The 22,900-nt window shown below is 36.2% G+C and overlaps 1 protein-coding gene across 1 annotated transcript in view; it reads right to left on the bottom strand.

Annotated features, from left to right (window-relative positions):
* The window catches only part of ADAMTS19 (ADAM metallopeptidase with thrombospondin type 1 motif 19), a 237,973-nt gene that overhangs the window by 79,405 nt on the left and 135,668 nt on the right, over positions 1 to 22,900 (bottom strand). The window contains exons 10-13 of the mRNA XM_042905726.1: positions 22,335 to 22,485; positions 8,614 to 8,715; positions 2,665 to 2,795; positions 1,630 to 1,802 (exon numbers count right to left, since the gene is read on the bottom strand). Coding sequence (XP_042761660.1) covers positions 1,630 to 1,802; positions 2,665 to 2,795; positions 8,614 to 8,715; positions 22,335 to 22,485 — 557 coding nt within the window. The remainder of the gene's footprint in view (positions 1 to 1,629; positions 1,803 to 2,664; positions 2,796 to 8,613; positions 8,716 to 22,334; positions 22,486 to 22,900) is intronic.

Raw genomic sequence — 22,900 nt, 5'->3', positions numbered from 1 at the left:
AGCAGTAGGATTGGAGGCCATCATGGCAAAGAGAGCATGACATGTTTGAGGCAGTAAAACAAGAACAGGATCTGGAGTTGAGAGTGACAGGGAGCAAGGTTCTAGATGAGACATGAGGCAAGAGAAGGGAGCAGATTACCTCCTCATCCTCCTGCTACCAAATACAGAACACTACTGTCTGTCGTGGAGTGATCTGCCTTGTTGTTTGGCTGTTTCCATTAGTGCTTGTATGCTCAGAAGCTGATCCTGAGAGAAGGGTTTTGTCAGATGGGTGCACTGAAATTGATGAACAACGGAATTCAGGCTGTTGATAGGAGGGTTACTGAAATGATGGAAAAGCACAGTCCAAACTGACTAAGGGGAGAAATAAGGACAAGAAACACTGACGGTCAGTTAAGTGACAGAATTCACAACCATATTTGGTAGCTGTAGCTCAAATCCAGAGCTCACTGACCACGGGGTTGAGGGGCAGAGGGAGAGACAAAGAATCCCAAGCAGGCTCCATGCTCAGCGCAGAGCCACACGCGGGGCTCAACCCCATGACCTTGGGATCATGACCTGAGCTGAAATCAAGAGTCAGAGGCTCAACCAACTAAGCCACCCAGGTGCTCCAGAACTATCTTCTTAAGTAATAAGTTTAAAGGACAGTTGCAAAAATAGTACAGAGAGGTCTCATGTACCTTTTCCTCAGTTAACCCCAATGGCTACACTTTCATAACTAGAGTACAATAGCAAACCCAGGAAACTGACATCAGTACATGTATGTGTATACTTCACTGATCACATGCGTAGATTTTACAACCACCACCACAATCAATATCTGTAAGTATTTTATCAGCACAAACTTCTACTTTATGTTACCCCTAGGTAATAGCACCCATTCCTCTCCCCGCCTTCATCCCTAACTCCTGGCAACCTTTAATCTGTTTTCTATCCCTGCAGTTTTATCATTTCGAGAATGTTACATAGGTGGAATCACAGAATATGTGGAGTTTTGACATTGGCTCTTTTCACTTAGCATAATGCTCTGAAGCCCACCAAGTTGCTTCATATCCATAGTTCCTCTTACCGCTTCAGAGTATCCCATGGTGTGGATGTACCTCAGTGTGTCTGACAATTCAGGGTCTCAGGACTTTTTTGGTTGTTTCCAGGTTTTAGCTATCAAAAATAAAGCTGCTACGAACATTTGTGTATGGGATTTTTTTTAAGGTTGTGAATTTTTATTTCTCTGGGGAAAATGCCCAGGATGGTGTTTTCTCAGTTGTATGATAACTGTATGCTTAATTATTGAAGAAACCACCAAGCTATTTTTCAGAGTGGCTGTACGATTTACATTCCTATCAGCAACGTAGAAGATCCAATTTCCCCTCATCCTCACCAGCATTTCATATTGCCACTCTTTTAAAATTGAAGTTAATCTAATTGGTATGCAATAATATACACCACATTAAAATAAATACTTGTAGTCAGTGCTTGTGATTGTTATATGTATTAAGTAAAGGCTGGAAAAGGAGAGCTCTGAAATACTTAGAATATAATCTGTATAATGTGTGAAATAACCATGAGTAAAGCACCTTGCAAATCCAGAAGTCTGCTTAACTAAGATGGCGGTGACCTGGGTACTCATACCTTCATCCATGACAGCTTGCCACTGAAGACCATGCTTTGGGTATGAAGTTCTAACACTAAAGGCCTGACATTGCCAGTCTCTGAATCCAGGCAAACCTGCAGGACAAGGTGGATTCTCACATATTCTGTATTGTTTTCTGGGACCATTACAATCCCTTGCTTCAGAACCTAGCCTAGAAAAAATAGTACAAATAATCAATTTTATCTTTTTTTTACGTTAACCCTCACTTCAAAAAAATTAAAAGGCATTAAGTTAATAAGGTATAATCCTTTATATTAGATCATCTACTTTTGAAAATGTGGACACGTTAAGTGATCGCTAATAGCAGGAAATCCATATGCTTATTTAAAACCTTGCCACTTAACTTGCCATGACTATGATACAGAAGAGTAAAGGGCAGAGACTGGGGGCAAAATAGAAAACCTGGGATTCCCTCAAAGGAGTTTGGTTGTAACATTTTCACATACTTTCTATAAAATTGCTTGTGAAGGCATTGGGCCACTGAGCCCAAACTAACGGTAAAAGTATAGAGCTGAAATGATTTTCTTGCATGCTTTCCTGGGATCACTCTAGAAGGATGGGGTTGAGCGAGTGGACCCTGTAAGGTTCCCCATCTGCACACGTGCTCAGCACGTCTTGAGTTTTCAACACTTCACTTCTATTGACGTTGATTTTGTTCTTCTCCCCTCCTTTCCCGAAGTCCTACCATCTTCCCGCCTTCTCACTGTCCCCTTAAATGGTGACTTACTTTTCCTAATGCAGGTCTCCCTGCTCCTTTAAACACAACAGTTTATTTGATTCACTCAAGAAACTACCCCATGTAATGTTTAATTATTTGTTAGTAGAAGGGTTGGTCTTATTTTCTTCTCACAAGGGAGATTTTATATAAAATAAATACTTTGAGGGACTTTGCTGCTTTCCAGCGTGGGGTAGGGTCTGAGGTCTGCCTTCCAACACTGTTTGTCAGGAAAACCTTTGCATTTGAAAATTCAAGAATAAAATGCCCTCCCCCAATGCAGGAACTTTGCGTTTACCCAGGACATTTGCGCTCTCGACTGCTGATCCCAGAACTGCAGGTTCGGCTACAGGGACTCCACATGCTCCACTCTCCGGCCACATGTCCAGGTGCTGAGGTCCTGGTGGTACATTCTCCAGCCTTACACCACTATTCCAAAAGTTATGTCTTAGGTGAACAAATCAGGGCACAACGGAAAATCATTCACTGGCCTACAGAGTCACTGGAATTGTGATTAAATCAGGTCTACTAAAGCCCCCAAACATGTGGATTGAAAAAAAAAACCAAAAAATAAGTTGGCACTTGCTTCTTGTCAATAGCAATACAATGGTCCATTCTCATACAGTCTTGTGAAAACAGCACACAGATATTTGCAACACAGCCCTGAGATTTCAGTCCTTATATCATAAGGGGAGGGGGTAAAGAGGGAACTTGGGGTGGCACAGCCAGGAAAGAAAAAAACAACACATTCTAAGAAACAGAACAATTTAAGAGGGACAAACCACAAAAGCATAGAGTCATATATAGGAATGGAAAACAGCACATGAATGTTCTTCCATAACTGGAGTGGAACAGACATTTCAGCAAACTTAGCAACTGAGATGTGAAGACCCAGTGGTTTTCTTCCCCTTGTAATTAAAATTTTTAAAAGTATGATTTAATTTTAGCACTTTCCTTTTTCTGAAAGAGTTCCCATCAAATCTAAGCATTAACATTAACAGCAAGTTTTCTTTTGAAAGTGGTTTACTTGAATGACTTAGGTAATAGGATGCTTGGAAATTCTGTCATTTCTTTCCAATTATTCGGCAGCTTATTTTGTATCTGTTAACTGAGAAAGATAACCATGAAAGAAGAGAAAGGAATGTACTCATTCTCTTGTTTATATTTACATTTTCATTTACTTTAAACAAAGGCAGCAAAAGAGGCAGTTTCTGTGGTCACTAAGGAATGGTTGCTAGGACTTGGAAGATAAATTATAATAATTCCTCCTTATTTCTGAAAAATCAGATATATGATGGTCATAGCAAACATGTTAAAAGTAAAATTACTTGAACAAAATCATGTTGAGAACAGTAAGTTAATATTGGCAAAATTTAGATTAATGACTGTATAATGATGGGGGTTGAGCAAACTGATCCTTCAAACTTAACGGCAACATGATTTTATACGGGATTTTGCAGAAATTGCAGAAACACTCTAATCTTTAAGTTTCCGAATTCAAAATGTGAATAATCATTTACTTAACAGATTTTGCAGGAGTAGAATGAAGCACTACGCATAATGCACAGCCCACACTAAGGACTTAGTAAAGATTAATAATGATTAACAATGATACTGATAAATTGTATATACCATTATATTAACATGTTAGTAAGTTTCCAGAAATCTAACCAAAATTTTATTCATCCTGATCTTATCCATATTTCTTTAAAATTTATTTTGAGAATATGTTTTTAAGTGATGTTTTTAGAAAAGAGAATTCAGAAAACTGTATGACATAATTTTGTGTGAGCCCAGTCAATGCTTTTCTATGCAATAACACAATTAGTTCCCATAGATTTTTTTTCCTGATAATGTCAGTTTTTAAATTCAGCCTCTTTTAGACTCAAGATGTTTAAATTTTTTTTAATGTTTATTTATTTTTGAGAGAGACAGAGACTGAGTGTGAGTGGGGGAGGCACAGAGAGAGAGGCAGACAGAATCAGAAATGGGCTCCAGGCTCTGAGTTGTCAGCACAGAGCCCAATGTGGGGCTGGTACTCAGGAGCTGATAGGTCATCACCTGAGCTGAGGTCGAATGCTCAACCAAATGAGCCACCCAGGCGCCAGCCCCACATGGGATTCGAACTCAGGAGCTGGGAGATTATGACCTAAGCTGAAGTCAGACGCTCAACTGACTGAGTCACCCAGGCACCATTAGACTCAAGAATTTTTAAATCTATGCTCAAAAAAAAATCTCAACAAATAATAGTGTATTGATAGGCACATTACACTGAAATTTTGTATGAAGATTGTCATTAAATTGAGATTTGGGGTGAATACAGAGTCTGAAAATTGCAGAAGGGGGAAAAACATCCTTTTAAACAATTTACTGGCTTTAAAGATTTAACAATGTACTGCCCTTTCACACACACACACACACACACACACACAATCCAGCATGAAAAGTGTCAAACTTCAATTGGTCCAATTGTTTTGGCCTACTTGAAGGGTGTGTATTTTCCCATAGGGCATCCCATAGCTCCTTGCTCACTTAGCAGCACACTGGCATTGAAAGGCTGGGCTCAGGTTCACAGCAGACTGAAACTCTGCTGGGAAAGACCAGCATCTGGACTTGTACATCATTTAACCTAGACCACACTGGGCAGATGAAGACAAATGGAAACAGATATGGAAGCTACATTTGCATAACACAAATCGGTGAAATTTGAAGAAAGAATTGCATAATATTTAAAGTTCATCACCTTGCAGAGAACCAATACTCTGGATGAAACTATGGAGAAACTGCCTTTGTGTCTTCTAGGTGATGCTGTTTTTCAACACAGAGGAAAGTGTTGAATGTTTTGTTTAAATCATTATATAATATATTCCATTTGGTTTATACATTAAAATGATCCTAATGATGCTTTTCATATATTTTCTCGCAGCATATTTTACTTTATTTGTATTTTTTTAGCCTCAAAAGAAGATGCTATGCATGGCTTAAAAAGCTCAAAATTTGTCATGTCTACTAATTCAGTCTGATTTATGAAAATGCTAAGGAAATATATAATAAAGGATATTTCTGGCACAGTACATGACCTAAAAAATTGCCTGTAGTTCCATTCTATCAAATTTCTATGTGGATGTATGTCTAGGAAGTTCATGAAAACATCTGATTGGAAGAGGTCTGTGATGATGTCAAAGGGAACATCATTCTCTAATCAAATCTTCTACAGAGACTGAGGAGACCAGAGGGGGAGAGAAGCCAATAAAGTCTCTAAATATGCAAATTTGATTGTAAGGATATTACAGTCTTTATATTTTCAACAAAGGATGATGATGGTCATTTCAAGAGGCTCAATTTAAGGAAGTAAATAAATAAAATATATTATGTAGAATTCTTCAAAACAGGTTAAAATTTTACTATATTTTTATTCAACTTTCCTTTCCCCTCCCCAAGTTCCTAGTAAGTATTGTCAGTGAAAAAACATACGTCTTGGTTTTTACCAAATCATTTATCAACTCTTTAACATCTGTTCAATGTAAATGTAAACACAGATGATAGTAGTATAAAGAGAAAAGGAGAAGAAAGAAAACAGGCTGTTTTTAATTTGGAAAATGCTGAGTATAAGTAGTAGATAAATCCCCATCTTTCCAATTATTTTAAATCATAAAATTCTGTACGCACCTTCAGACTTAATTATATACTTTTGGATGAACTAGTTATACAGCTAGATTCACATCACGACACTGTACACATTGTAAAAAATTACAACATTTTGTAATGAATTATAGAAAAAAATGCCCAGCTTTGTTTCTTGGTGTGCAATGCACAAAGCTAGCAGGGTTTTGTGTGAGGTTGGATGCATTCAAATATTTTAGCACTTCAGCACTCATCTGCAGAGTGTTGGAAGCTATTTTCATGATGGCTCCTACAAAAGCTGGGACAGATGGCTATTTGAAGAAGCCCACATGGCCTCAGGAACTGAGAAGTTCATTAGTTATTTCAATACGCAAAGCATTGCAGAACCACTAACAGATATTGTTAGCACAATTAGAGGGTAATAAAACATTTTCCTTTGGATGAGCAATTATAAATTTGATTGTTACAACAATACGTTTATTTTAGAGAATTCAAGAATGCAAAGTCTTCTCATAAGTATCAGAAGAAAAAACAATGGCAGAGAAATGTACAGGACATCAGTTTATAAAAATGAAGAGATTTTTATATTGTAAAGCAGAACTAAATGAGATGAATGGTCTGTGTGAAGTTTGAAGAAGTAATGGCTAAATGTTTGGTTATCTCTGTTTATTACTGTTTTTGTGTTTCAGGGATGATAAAAATTATTGCTGGTGCAGAGTTTTATGATGCCAGCAATAAATTATACAGCATAATACAATGAGGCTTGCCCAGTATGCACATATTATTGTACTTTGGTGTATAACTTAAAAAAAAAATAAAACCAACCCAAATTCAGACACTCCGTATAAACTCACAGAAAAACATCTGACACGGTCTGTAAACAACTGGCTGATAATTCACAGAAATTCCCTTTCAAGAAACCATTTCCTTATTGATTATATCTAGTGATAAAACATTGCTAGCCTTAAAAATACTCTGTATTTTAAAAATGTTACATTTTTTTTAAAGATCTCAGAGAAGTAATAAATGATTACACGCTCATGACAAACAAAATCAAAAATGTCTAGGAAAAAGTCGTATTTATCCTCAGCTCCCCTGCTTTCATCCATCAAACCTATTTCCCTTCCAAGAGCTAATTATTAAATACAGTTTGGAGTTTATATTTTCAAACCATTTTCTATGAATTTAGGAATATATACCCTGTGTGTGTGTGTGTGTGTGTGTGTGTGTTCAAAACTTTTTTTTTGGTAAATGTCAAATGGTATCATAAAGTATCAATTTTTCTGACGTGCCTATGTATTAACCAACATGTCTTATAGATCTCTTCAGTCTGTATGTATATATATCTACCTTATTCTTTTAACAGCTACATTGTAACCATTCCTCACCTCATGAATATTTTCATGGTTTCTCACTCCTCACCATTGCAAATTGCATCCTTACATAAGCATTTGCGTGTGTGTGTGTGTGTGTGTGTGTGTGTGGTATTTCTATTGTGTCCATTTTTAAAAACAATGTGCTTTTAAACTAGCACTCTATATTACTTCATTTCTTTCACTAAGTATTTCACTCCCAGTAAACTTTATGTTGTTGTTTCTTTTTAAATGTAATAAAAATGTATGTTCTGCAGAGGCAAGGTTTCAGATCTCACATCTAATTCCCTTCACAGAATAAAAATTAGAAAATAATGTGAGTTACTGAACTGTTATCTTTTGATTAACTACAATTATACATTTAGATGAGAGCTATATCCTTCAGATCCTTTCACAGAAAGTATTTTTCCACAGCAATAATTTTGATATGGAAATCACAAGAAATTTAACTTTTCAACACCAATTATCTTGATATGTAAATGTGTACTAATAAATTCCTATAACTTCAAGAAGCGCATTAAACAACTCAGACAGCCAAGTATTTACTAATCTTTAAAATATCAATTAGAGGGGCGCCTGGGTGGCTCAGTCCGTCAAACATTTGACTTTGGCTCAGGTCATGATCTCACAGTTCATGAGCTCAAGCCTTGCGTCAGGCTCTGTGCTGATAGTTCAGAGCCCGGAGCCTGCTTCAAATTCTGTGTCTCTCTCTCTCTCTGTCCCTTCCCCACTCACACTCTGTCTCTGTCTCTCTCTCTCAAAAATAAACATTAAAAACTAAACTAAACTAAACCAAAAATAAAATAACATGTCGATTAGAATATTTTACTTATGATGCTTGAAATGACAAGGAAAAATTATCCTCAGTCGCTCTTCTGGGACAATGTTTTATACCTGAAAGGACTCATCAGCTCTGCAAGTTCTATTTATGCTATTTATGCTATTGTTTGTGGTCATTTTACCTGTGTTTAATTTAATAAATTCATTTTTTGGCAAAACTAATACATACATCCTTCAACATTGTTGTAATCAAACACAATACAAAATAATTGCATTTATATTAACAAAATGACCAAGATGTGAAACACATAAAAGTAAACAGTGAAAATTAATGAAATGCTGAAAACTTTATAGATACTGAAAGTATTTCACTAGTGTTGAGATGGATAAATATGCAACGGGCAGAAGGAGATGTGAGTTTCTTGAGTTTCATTCACTATTACTAACTACAGATGGGTCACGTGACTTACCTTACCAGCGTCACAGTCCGTTCCATCCATGGGTGGATCGAGCTTGGTTCTGCATTCTTTCTCACCCTCTACCTTGCACCACAACCCTGTGCAAATAAGATGCTGAAAACAAGGCCACAATAACTCATAAGGAGGAGGCATCACATTTTTGATGTGAAGTCAATAAATTTTGGAAAAAAGTGACTTTTACAGAACAAGAAATTGTTGGAAGAAAAACAGGCTCTAGGTACTTTGCATTTACAATTATAGTTGAATAGCATAGGCTTATTTATAGTGATGAGAATGTTGATACATAAGAACAGAAAATCTGTTTAATATGTTTCAATGTCTTTACATTTCTTTAAAACACACGTGATTATGGGGTGCCTGGGTGGCTCAGTCCGGTAAGTGTCCGACTTTGGCTCAGGTGGTGATCTCGTGATTCACGGGTTGGACACCTGCATCAGGCTCTGTGCCGGCAGCTCAGAGCCTGGAGCCTGCTTCGCCGATTCTGTCTCCCTCTCTCTCTGCCCTCCCCCTGCTCATACTGTGTGTCTCTCTCTCTCAAAAATAAATAAAACATTAAATTTTTTTTTAAAAAAACCGCATGTGATTATGCAAGACTAAGTAGCCACAACAGAACAGCGTGAGCAAAAAACCATTATTTATACTATTCTAGAAACCGGGCTGGAAGAATAAAAGTGAAGCGTTTGTGGCATGAACTTAGGGCCTGCTGTCTTAAAGCCTGTCCTCACTTATGCTCCGTTTTATGCTTAAAAATTACAGGATTATTTAATCCCATAGCCTTAGCTCTTGACACATTGCAGACTCTGAATGGGTATGTTTTTGTTATCAGTCATTTTTACCTCATTCTGAATGAGTTCTAGATCTCCAGGCTACAATGAACTTTTTCTGGGGAAAAGTTAGAGGGAATGACAAATACTGGGATAAGGCAGCAGAGACATAGCAACAGTGAAAGGACAGAACTTTGCGGAAATGCAGGAGGCAAGACCGTCAGAAACCTACGCTATAGCTCTAGCCACTGCCAGCACGGAGACATAGTGAAGCACATGACACATCCACATTTTAACTGTGATTAATGTAGAGTGAAGATGGCTGTGTTACTTACTCCCTGTCCAGATACATGGAGAAGAAAGTGGAAGAGAACAGATCAATAGAGACAAGTAACAGCAATGTGAACGGCGCAGTCACGTTAAGTGTGAGAAGACCAGTGTACTGGGAAAAGGCATGTAACGGACGGGAGTAGCGAACAAGGATTTTAAAGAGGGACGGACCAGATCTGGATTGCCAGGAAGGGCTAGGGACTCTGTATTTGGAGGGAAAAAGAGGCCACTCAGCAGTGGTCCAGCAGGTTGATAAAACAAAAAGGCTATTTTAGGAGGCTTATGCTGATGGTGTATGCAAAACAGACTGAAAATCACTGCAAAGTAGAAATTAACTAATGACCTGAGTCTATTAAATACTTTGGAAAAGGTATATTTAAATGAACATTTTAAACAGGTCAGTTACAATTCCAATACTGAATTTGTCACAAGGCCTGAAATATTATTTTCCTATTCTTCCTTTCTTTAAAAATATAGATTTCTGAAGTGTTTGTAAGCTCTTAAAAATTATAGTGTCTGGCAAGACTGGGATAGATTTTATTCACTTTATTTTATCTGCTGGGATAGTTTTTCTGCTTCAAAATATTTTATCCAAATAGATCTTACTATATTTAGGAGATGATTCAGCTTAATGTAAGTGCTTTATTTACACATATCATTTACCAAAAATTCATCCAGGGATTTATTTTAAAGAATGCCAATGTCTAAATCAAATTGCTTCTTTGCAGTATTTTAGACTCTTTAAAATAAACAGGTTGTTTATCATGTACTTTTGTGCACACATTTATATATCAATGAATGGCTCTATAACCTGGGAATTACAGTTCCTAAATGTAATTTTTCCCCTTACTACCTTTCTGTGAAGGATGTCTTATAATCATGGGATCAAATGCTGAATTTTCCAACAAAGAAAAACTGCTTCATGTGTATTCAATAAATTTTGCTTTATGTGTATTGTAGCAAGAGTTATTTTTGTCAAGTTTGTTAGTTAACAAAGGCATATTGAACAAAAAAGCAAATCTTCTATACTGTAATTTTATAATCATACTTGCTTGTTGAACACTGTTGGTGGTCTAAATTCTGACCTTCACCCATTATCTGCTATTCAAAACAGCAGGTACTCTAATTGATTCCCACTTGAGTCAGTGGGAACATAAAAGCAAACTTGGCAGCTGTTCAAGATAAGCACAGTCATGAAGAATAAATCTCTCATAGAGGAGATCTCTTTACTCTTTATGTTCTGCCGGTCCAGGGATCTTTTGGTAAGTAAATTACAGCCTCATTCTTGAAAATGACTCAGATTCTGGGTTTCAAACTGAACCGTCAAAAGTAACACAGGAAAATGTGTGTGATAGGAGAGCTATGTTATATCAAGCCTTTTCTTCAGATAAAAAGGGGCAAAAACCAAACACTCCATGTGTTAGGCTAGAGTCAAATATTTTTTTGCAATTTAATTGCTGAAACCACTTCATGTATCAATTAAGAAAAGAACTTTAAAACTTCAAACGCTTTGCACAGGAATCCAGATGCACACCTCAGCTTTTCCTAGAAAACAAATAAATAACAATACTCTTTTTAAAAATTCTTCCATAATAGGAAAAGACCATTAAAAGCATATAATAGGAATTTGGATGTTTATCTCAAGTAGGCTTTTAAAATGTTTACATGAAAATATTATATGTTTTAAATGAAATTATTTAATTGGAAGATTAATTGCCCATGTATAAAAAATTACAAATTTTATCTTTGATAACCTATATTCATATCTTTCTTTATAGCAAATAGTTCCATTAAGATACTCTGAAATTTATGTTAAAATAAAAAAATCTTAAGTGCATGCATACGGAAGTAACAATTAAATCTTGTACATGTAACTTCTGGTTCTTCCACTAATTATCTTTCAAAATACAATTTCAGTATTTGATAGCAAATGTAATTCAGTATGGGATAATACTTTTAAAAATATTATTTTCCACCACAGAACACTGTAGTAGTTTTAAGGGTAGAAGAGAAGAAAGGGGGATGAGGTACTTAAAAGAACAGAAAACAAAGACTCAAAAGGAATAATAATAAGTTGAAATCTAGTTCTTTGTAAATACTAATAAAATTGGAAATTAAGCAAGAAAAAAGAAAGCAAAAAAATCCACTATTAGGAATAAAATGAAGGTGTAACTACAGATAATGTCAAGTTTAATTTTTTAATTGGTTTTCAACATTTGTTTATTTTTGAGAGACAGAAAGAGAGCATGAACTGGGGAGGGGTAGAGAGAGAAGGAAACACAGAACCTGAAGCAAGCTCCAGTCTGAGTTGTCAGCACAGAGTCTGATGTGGGGCTTGAACCCACGAACAGTGAGATCATAACCTGAGCCAAAGTCAAATGCTTAACCAACTGAACCACCCAGACACCCTGATAGTGTCAAGTTTAAACAGAAATAAAAAGACATGAACTACTTTATGCCCATAAACTTGACAACTTTCATGAAACGAACAGATATTTTAAAACACTTATTAAAAACTTACTAAAATGGACCCAAGAAGAAACAGAGAAGCTGAACTATTCTGTAATCATAAAATAGTTAAAACTGATTGTTATATATCTTCCCACAAAGTATACATCTGGTCCAAAAACTAACAATCTTTCAAAAAACATAGATTCTCAATTTACATAAGCTCTCAGAGAACAGAAAAAGAAGGAACACTCTTAAACACACGTTATGATATCCAAACTAGACAGGGATTTCAAAAGAAAATAAAAATATTAATCTACTTTATTTATTAATCTAGATTTAAATGTTAAACAAGTTTTAACAGACTGAATCCAGCAATTCGTTAAAAAAAATGCAATGCCATGACCAAGGTGGGTTTCTTCTCAGAACACAAGTTACTGTAATATTAAACATTTGATGAATGTAATCAAGTATATCAATAACTTTAATATCTATGAATTTTGTGTCTGTGGGTACAAAGCAAATAATACAATTCAATATCCATTCATTGAAAAAAGTCTTAGCAAAGTAGCCATTGAAGGAAATGTCTTCACAATTACTGGACACCTATGAAACTCTACATTAAACATCATAAAAAATTTAAATGTTGAAAGGTTTCTTTTAAAATGAGGAAAATGGCAAAGATAGCATCTTGGCATCAACATAAGGAAGTGAGTACATGATGTATTCAAAGTGGCAAGAGGGTAAAAATAACTGTCAATGTAAACTCCTGAACTCAGCTAAAATTTTATTCAAGACTGAAGGTTAAATAAAGACTTTTTCAAGGAAACAAAAACTGAGTATTTACCACCAACAGATCTTCTCAAAAGGACCTTCTAAATGATGTATTTCAAGAAGGAATATGATCTCATAGGAAAGGACTGAAAAACAATGGTGAGCAAAGAGACTGATAAAAATGAGGATAAGTCTAAATAAATGTTGACTATGGAAAGCAACAATAACTGGATTTTAGCCAACGTTATACAACTTCCTCACAGTGGGAAACAGTACTAGAAATCAACTTATATACACCTCAAAAACTATCCTTTCACAGAGAAGATTTGGCCACTAGTAGTTGAATAAGCTTGATGTTTTCTCTTTTACCTCCCCTACTCCACATACTTCAAGATTGTTAGTGGCAGAGTTGAGTAAGAGACACGGAGAGAAATGTAGTCCATGCCCAGTCGCCCAGTCAACAATTGAAGCAGCAAGCTGCAAAGGACTCCTCAACAGAACATATCAGAGAGTGTTAAAGACAGTTAAGGAGTAAAAAAAAAAAATTAGAGAAAGGATAACTGTCAGTACGTAGTTAATGAAGCCCCAAAGAAAAGAGTGCAAAGTAAAAAGGAACTATTTGAAGTATTTGAAAGAAAAATGATCCCAAAGTTCCTAGTATGAAAGAGAGACATAGGATAAAAAGATTCTCCTTCTGTAAAGTTCCCCAAAGACCAACCATCCTGTAGATCACAACCATAAATTGTGGACAGAATACAAAAAACAATTTCATGGTAGTTCTGGAGAATAAACAAAGGTAGGTGAACCATTTAGGGGAGCTGAAGGGATTGGTACAAGTTGCATTTACCATCTTTGCAGCTTTGATCTGACAGTAGGCTGTGGTCATGGCCTGACACTAAAAGGCTAAAGCAACCATGAAGAGCATGCTGTCTTTTTAGATTTGTAAAGACAAAAGCTGCGGGGGTAGAAGCTGCCAAAAACTGAAAGGACAATCTCAAAAGGAAGAAAGAGAAGCCTGTCTTCAGCTGGCACTTGACACACACATACAGAGACCACACTCCATATAGCCCAGATACGGAAAAAGTGAACTGACTGAAGATATGAGCTGTTTGTTATCCACAGGAGGTAAGACAAAGTTTCCAGTTTCAATCTAATACTTAATTCTCTGGGCGGGGGGCTGGGAGGGCATGGTGGGTGAGTGGGGAAAAGAGACATTCTTTAGAGGAATATAACAGAATTCAGAGTACCTACAACAGAGGTCAGCAAACTTTTTCTGTAAAGTGCCAAAGAGTATATATTGTAGGCTTATGGACCATATGGTCTCCGTTGCAACTATTCAACACTGTCACCGTACCTGAAGGTGGCCAAAGAGAAGATATGAACAAATAGGGATGACTGTGTTCTAGTAAACCTTTATTTACAAAAATAGGCAGCCAGTCACCAGGCTACAGTTTGTAAATTAATGTATTAATATATAACGTCTTAATTTATTCATATTGCAGAACAAAACATGTCCACACAAATAATCATTCACAATAATCAGAGTAGCCTTACTCATAATAGCTAACATTCCAGATGTTTACTAAGAGATGAGGTAATAAAGACAATAGATTATCTACCAGTGGAATACTATTTACCATGAGAGAAAAACTAATTACTGACATACATAAAAATGCACAAAGAATGTACAACTATTGAATGCAGAGAAAATTTTGGTTTTTCTAACAGAAAGTGGTAAAGGAGTAGAGTAAAAATATAAATATGAAATACTAACATAAAACAGGCTTACAGAATAAAAAATTCCCATAAAACGAATTTAAATAAATGTAAAAATGTTAAATTAGCTGACAAAAATACAAAAAAAACTATTACATTTGTTTAAACAGAAAAATATAAAACCTAGCTACTGCTTTTCTCTAGTGAACATATCTCTCTATATCCATATCCAGAGTTATAGTTATATCTGGAAAGGTTGAAGATATAGGTTTGGAAAATATTAGCCAGGAGTGAAGTTTTTATGTCAGACAAAATAGATTTTAAAGTACAAGTCATAAAAAAAATGGGTAAGATAAATCAGATCAAACAGATGAAAAACTGTGTGTATATACCTAGTAATATAACTCAACATTGGTTTGTGAGCATAATTTGTTCTGGAAACATGCTTGTAATCCAAAGCACGTGTATATCAAAGTGAATTTCAAGAACCATTGGCTCAGTTATGATCATGTGACTTTCTACATCACATCATACTTGTATTGCAAGACTTCGCTCATTTATCAAGTTAAAATTCATTAGAAATGTTTGCTCATCTGGCAGAACACTCAAAGAACAAGTTACTCAAGATCCTAAGTTTTACTATATATATATATATATGTATGTCAGTTGTAATAAAACAAGTGACAGAATTAAAGGTAGAAATAAATAAATCAACAGTTAGAGTTGGGTATTTTAGTGCATGACCATCAGCGACTGACAGAGCTATCAAACCAAAATAAGCAAACAAGTAGATATTCTGAATGCTATTAATACGCTTCATCTTAGACCTCCCGACAAATAATAAACTTTAAAGAACACACATTCAAGTACACATGGAACAATTAGTAAAATTTACCCTGTATTTCATTAAACAGGAAACTTCAGTACATTTTAAAGAACTGACATCATATACACTATTTCACCTTCTTGCAGTGTGATAAAAATAGGTATAAATAATAAATGTTATCTTTTAAAAATTCTCTGCATGAATAGGAAAAACAAACCCAAAGTGTTTCTGGTGCTAAAGAAATGTTTAAGCTAAAAGGAAATGAATGTACTATATAAGGATTTAGTTCTTTAAATTAAATTTTCAAATTAATTCTTTAAATTAGTTAATTCTTTAAATTAAAGTAGGGAAAAAAGTGTATAAGATGGAAAAACAAAGAAACTAATAAAAAATAAAAACACAAGATTAATGAGAAAATTTGATGGATTCGTCCACCTCAAAATTAAAAGACAAAGGGCAGTGTGTAAAAACTTAACACACAAATAACACACTATTAATAAGTAAGCTGTAATTCTCACCTATATTATAGAAAGAAATCCCGCAATTCGGCAAGAAAAACAGAACACTAGAAAATGGGTGAAAATGTAGATAGGCAATTTACAAAGATAGGGGCTTAAAAAATAAAAGCCCGTGTCAATTAAAAAGAGGAAAAAATGAATTCTATGAAAAGAAATTAAACAGCTGGATTATGCAGTCTAATCAGCTGCCACGAAACTCATGTGCTCACAGCCTATGTAGGGCTGAAGCCTGAAGGGGAAGATGAAACTTAGATTAGAATGGAAAACATTTAGAATCAATTCTGGGTAATTTTAAAATTATAATTTTATTGATCTCATAGGAAGGAAGGATTTAAAATTTACAACTTCATCAATGTTGACAATATCATTTATCAATAATGCTACCTTAGTTGCCACAACGATTACTAGCCATCAAGGGCAATTTCATGCCATGTCTTTTTCAGTCCAAATTCCTGCTGGTTCTGGAATTTCAGAGTGCCAAATCAGACACTCAGTTTTCTAGAATTCTTTGTAAGTTACCTCATTTCAACGTCAACCTCTTCACTAGATCACATGAGAGGTTTTAGAAAGTCCATTGCCTTTGACATATCAACTCAATATAAGAGAAATATGAAACTGGAACTTTCCTTGTTACTTTTTTTGTCACCACATGATTTTATCAGAGTAGAAAGTTTTCTATATGATATACTATGCATATAGTATATCATTCAGTTCACAATGTGCCTCCTCCAAAACCAAAGTCAGACCTTAGGTTTCTTGGAGGTCTTCGATTTTCAACACACTTCCTCTTACTCAAAACATGCAACTCAGGGGGCCTGAGTGGCTCAGTTGGTTAATCATCTGACTTTGGCTCAGGTCATGATCTCATCGTCTGTGAGTTTGAGCCCCACCTGAGGCTCTGAACTGACAGTGTGGAGCCTGTCTGAGATTCTCTCTCCCTCTCCACCTCCCTGACCCTCCCCAACTCACTCCCACACTCACTCCCTCTCTCAAAATCAATACACTTAAAAAAAATGCAATTCTCATGCAGCCACTTCTTACTGTTTCCTGGGAAACAGCCATGCTTCTGAAGTCTGAGCCAGGGTTCGTGACTTTAGGAAGCTACTAGGCTGACTTGCTTCTTATGGATCTGGCTCAGCCACAAGAGGCCAGGTGGCCTAAAGGTACCAACAAGAAGTCAGCGTATTAAGTCTGAAAAGTGAGCTAGTATCGCTGGAGGTCAAGTTGTCTCACAAGCCTTTAAACATTGCCTTTATGCCTCAGCAGACGCCTAATGCCCTTAAACATTCTGCACATGTAAGTTACTATATCCTAAGGGTAAATCTGCATTACTAATTAGAGCAGCATAAACGTAGTGCTGGGAATCTCTCGCGCTTGTGTATAACTCACATACTTCCTGGCTAATTCAAATACTATGCACCAACTGCTGTGGTCTCTAAGATTCTACCACAGACACACAGGTTGAAAAGCTGGTATGAGACCACACTCTGACAGCGTGATACTTATATACAACTGACTGGAAGTGGGATGGTCATAAGATGCCTGATTCACTCACATATAAGATGTGAAACATAAACCATCTTTATAGGTTGGTTTTTGTGTAATCACTAAGTTAAACTGAATAACATTTAGATTATCTTCATGCTATCTTGGCATATTATATAAGACTTGACTGTATGAATGAAAATTTAGAATCTTTATTCCATCGTTTAGCTGATTCGCTTATTCATTTAACAAATATTTATTGAGCACTCTTTTAGGTGCTAGAGATACAGTGATAAAAAGGACTGATAGAGACCTCCTTTGGTGTTATGAAGGCTGTCTTCTGAAGAGACTTTTTTTTAACTTTATTTATTTTGAGAGAGAGAGGGAGAGAGAGGGAGGGAGGAAGTGCATGAGTGGAAAAGGGGCAGAGGGAGAGACAGACAGAGAGAGGGAGAGAAAGAATCTCGAGCAGGCTCCGTGCAGTCAGCGCAGAGCCGCTGTGGGGCTCAATCTCACAAGCCCTGAGATCAGGATCTGAGCCAAAATCAAGAGCCAGTCACTTAACCAACTGAGCCACCTAGGCACCCCTAAAGAGACTTGTTTTATACAAAGGCTGGATGACTGGCTGATATGGTGACTCCATGTGTATCCACTTGAAGGTGTATGTGTGTGGCTTAACCAGGAAAATTATCCAGTATTCTACACTTACAACTATTTCCCTTATATTTTTAAGTTCTTCCTCCTGACACTTACTATATGTTCAGGTGTTTCCAAAGAGCTCCAACTAACAGAACCAAATCCTGTGGGAAAAACAAATCAATGGCATATTTTCAGACTTCCTTTTACTCCCCTCTTCTGCTTTTGGAACAGCTAATCATTTCCACTTTGAAAAATGTCTTCACTGAGCCTCCATGATCTTACTTTCTCTTGGTTCCATTCCTACCAACAGACTTCTTCAGAGTTTTAATTGTTGCTTTTTTCTTATGTGCCTCATCTCCAAATATGGTAATGACTGAATTCTCAGTCTCAGGACTTTTTCATTTCTATCTAACTCCTTTCCTGTTGTGATCATTTAGTATCACATCTTTATTATCACCTGCTTGTTGAGGTTTCCACAGAAATATCTATCCTGGACCTACTTCCAAATCTATTTGGATGTCTATGAGCATCTTAAACTTAAAAAAAGACTAAAACTCCACTCCAGGGCAAGCATTCTGCTTTTTTTTTCTCTCTTTCCATAATCTTCCTGATATAAATGCACAGCTTGCTCTCCGTCTTCAGATCTCTAAATAAATGTCACCTCCAGCAGGCCTTCCCAGATTACCCTATATAAAATAACATCATCCCCACTCTCTCATTCCTAGTTTTTACTCTTTATTCTTCTTACCTGGCTTTACATTTCTACAAAACACTTATTACCAACTGACATGTTATAAATGTATTTGCTAAAATGTATTTATACGTGTTTTTACCTAGGGATGCCTGGGTGGCTCAGTCGGTTTAGTGTCTGACTCTTGATTTTGGCTCAGGTCATGATCCCCGGATCGTGGGATCAAGCCCCACATCGGGATCTGTGCTAAGTGTGGAGCTGTTTGGCATTCTCTCTCTCACTCTCTCTCTCCCTCTTCCCCTCTCCCCTGCTAGTGCTCTCTCTCTCTCTCTCCAAAATAAGAAATAATTTTAAACTTTTTGCCTGTTTTTTGCACCAGAAATTTAAGCTCCATGAGAGGTGAGGTCTTCGTCATTTCCTGCTCTATTATTAGTGTACAGAAATGTGCTTGAAAAATAGTTGGAATTCAATATTTATCAAATTAGTAACTGAATTTGTAAATAAATTCTTCAATGGCACTATTTATTGGGTTACTACACTTTGCACTAATTTGGAATTGAAATGATGATTTTCAATAGGTGTATCAGAAAACTATTTTAGAGTCCCAAAAGTCCATTCTCTTAGCTCTAAGACTTGGAAAGATAACATAGTCCAACTTCTTGTTCTATACAGTGTATCTTAAAGAGAAAAAAGTTTTGACTAAGTCTACATGACCAATAAGAGGTGGAATCATTGTTAAACACTGGGTCCACGCCCCTCCAGTCAGTGTTCTCCAATCAAACCCTGACTCAGAGGTATTGCTTTTCCTTGGCTACCACAGCAATCCAATTCTTTTTGGTGTTATTTTAAAAATAATTTTAATAGATATTACACAGAGGTGGAAGCAAGGAAAAAACTGACTTTATAAATAAAAGCGTCACACATACAAAGCTTGAATATATAAAAAGGAAAACATTTCTGAATACCTAAATCTAAAACTCAATTTAACTTGAAAAATGCCCAGCTTAAAACAAAGCAACATCCTAGGACATTGAGAAACATAGATTTAAAATCCTATAACAAACACTTATATTTTCAGAGATGGAAAAAAATCCATGCAGGTAGGTTAGTGAGAAATAACATATAAATAGAGCAAAAAGCTTAGAAAAATAAAAAAAAGCAATCAAGATATTTCTTAATCCTGATGATACAGGCACAGTAGCAGAAGAAATGAACTGAGTCCAAACACGGGATATGATCTATGATTTTAACCCATAAAGAAGGTTGAGTTCCCCAAGAGGCAATAAAACATAGCAGTTAAAATGTACTCCATTGCTTGGATTTGCACCTAACACTCTTTCTTGATAGGTATAAGAACTTAGTTGTTAATACTTAACTTCTACGGGCCTTAAATTGTTGATCTGTAAAACAGAATTGAATAATAACTATACTTTTTATGGGAATCAAATTAGATCATAAATATAAATGATTTATGTACTATGTGGCAGATATTTTATAGTTGGAAATATTGTACAATGGTATTAGGAAAATTAACTACAATATAAAATAAATTCTAAAAGCTTTTAAAGATAATGTTTGTGAAAATAATGTAAAATTTACCAAAATCATGCTTGTGATTGATCATTTGCAGTGTCTAACACTTGGGGTACTTTATAAAACATGAAAGTCTTCCATTTATCAGCTCTATCAATTCTCTCTACCACATGAATTGAAATTTCCTCCCAAGTATTTCTACAATGGTAACCATGAACACCCTACTTTGTTTTCCAAAACAATGCCAATTTCAGCAGATGAAAATGTACCTGCCTGAAAACATTCATTTTGCCATGAAGATTTAAGAAAGACTGTAACCCACTTTTTTGATTGTCTAAAGGTCCTGAATGAGCGTAGAGTGAACAAGAAGGTTGGTAGATGACATCAGGGAGGTATCAAGGACAGACTGTACAAAGCCAAGCTCCTACTGTTGCAGTGATCACACCTGACGCTAAGTTCCAAGGAGTCATAGCTGTGCTACATGTAAACCCTTGGGAACAAGTCACAATTACACACCTACACCAGCCATTCCCTTTTGAGCTCCATCACTGCCAGATGGATATTATGGTCGATATATCTTTTGACAAGTCACATTTTTTTAATTGTGAGAGAGAGAAATATTTTTCAGAGAGAGAAATAAACTGGACGCGACAGGGGGAGAGCAGAGAGAGAGGGAGACACAGAATCTGAAGCTGGCTCCAGGCTCTGAGCTATCAGCACAGAGCATGACATGGGGCTCGAACTCGCAGACTGCGAGATCATGACCGGAGCCGACGTCAGACGCTTAATTGACTGAGCCACCCAGCCGCCCATTGACAAGTCACATTTAATGCGGCACCGACTCCTTCATACACCCACTTCTTTTAATCTTAAGTCAAGTATTCACTGAGTGCCTACCACGTGCCAGCCACTGGACTGGACGCTGTCGAAACATTCTCTGTTCTCATGGAGTTCACACACTAGCGTGGGGAATGGATGAGAAGAAAATAATAAGTGAACAACTCCTTTAATAAGAACTACAAAGAAGAGAGAGCATAAAATATGTCATAATGCCATATACTTGTTGACTTATAATGGATTTTAATTATGCTGCCAGTAATCCAAACAGCATTATCTTCAACAAGTGAAAAATCCTTTGAGGCAATCACAGAAACTTAGGTAGAATGAAATACAGCTACCAATTCACTCTAAGCACGACTATTGGTTTATTCCTGCAATACAAAGTGTATGTGTGTGTGTGTGTGTGTGTGTGTGTGTGTGTGTGTGTGTGTTGGGAAGAGGTGGGAAGGGATGAGCAGCTAAGGAATGGGCAGCAGAAAAAAAGGAGAAAAGAAAGAAGGGAAAGTAAAAAGAGCTAAAATTCTTACATCAATTAACGTCATTTTGCTCAATCTTTCAGACTTCCTATTTTCTAGACTGGTACAACTGGCCTATCTGAGTAATTAGTGGCCATGTGAATACTAATACATAGACAAAACTTAAGTTTCCCATCATATATTTACCCCTTCCCTCTAGTTTAACTATTTAAAAATGTACTCTCTAGTGTTTGTTCTAGAACATATTTTTAAGATTTTATTTTTAGGATTAAAAGATACAACTCTTCCTCCACAATTACATGTTCATATATCCTTTTTCTTACATTTTCTCCCAGTTACCTACCACATATGAAAGTAAAAGATTTAAAAGAGAAGCAATGAAATGGCCCAATATAAATAATTCCCTGACTCAGGGACCATTTTTGAAGTTGAAATTCTTGGGTCATTCCTTCCTGACTTAGATTAAATGCCTACATCTTATTTCTACCACTTCCAAAGTGCCAGGGGGGAAAAAATAATCTTCTCTTAGAAAATCCTTCTTTCCAAGATTAGGGTGCTCTCAAAAGAGCTGTATGTGCTAAAATAAAGTCATCTTCCCCACCTCCGATCAACACTTCTCAATTATGAATGTGAACATACACTTGAAAATTCGCACCTGGACACAACCCTTACCTGCATCTCTTGACAAAAGGAAGCCAATGGCCCAAAGAGAATCTGACATTGCTCGTCAGCAGTGTAGGTCATCCCTGGCAACTTGGAAGGAACCATCACGGAATTGACACTCTGGGGATTTGTCTGTAGCAAGCAGCTACTGGCCTTTGACCTGGCAATACGCAGATATGTGTAAAATTTTGAATTTAATGTAAAAATTTGTTATAATTAGCATAGCAACAGGAAACATTTTTAGAATGTTAAAAATATGTTCTTACTTTTATTTATAAGTTCTTCTACTGAATACTCATAGAAATCACTCCACATGTGAGAATCGTTTATGTACAACTATGTAAGATAATCCTAATAATAATAATATTGAACAAGATGATTTTTTGGTTTATTAAGGTCTTTCATATGGGTTGACTCAGCTAATCCACATAACACTGTGAGGTGGTTATGACTTTGCATATTTATAAGATTAAGAAGCTCAGACTCAGAGAGTAACCTGACCAAAAGTAATGCGTGAAGGTAAGAAATGAATTGTGTTCGGGGCGCCTGGGTGGCGCAGTCGGTTGAGCGTCCGA

Source organism: Panthera leo, chromosome A1, assembly GCF_018350215.1.
Source record: "Panthera leo isolate Ple1 chromosome A1, P.leo_Ple1_pat1.1, whole genome shotgun sequence".
NCBI lineage: Eukaryota > Metazoa > Chordata > Mammalia > Carnivora > Felidae > Panthera > Panthera leo.
Note: the sequence above shows the minus strand (reverse complement) of the source record. Positions and strands in the feature narration are given on the sequence as shown.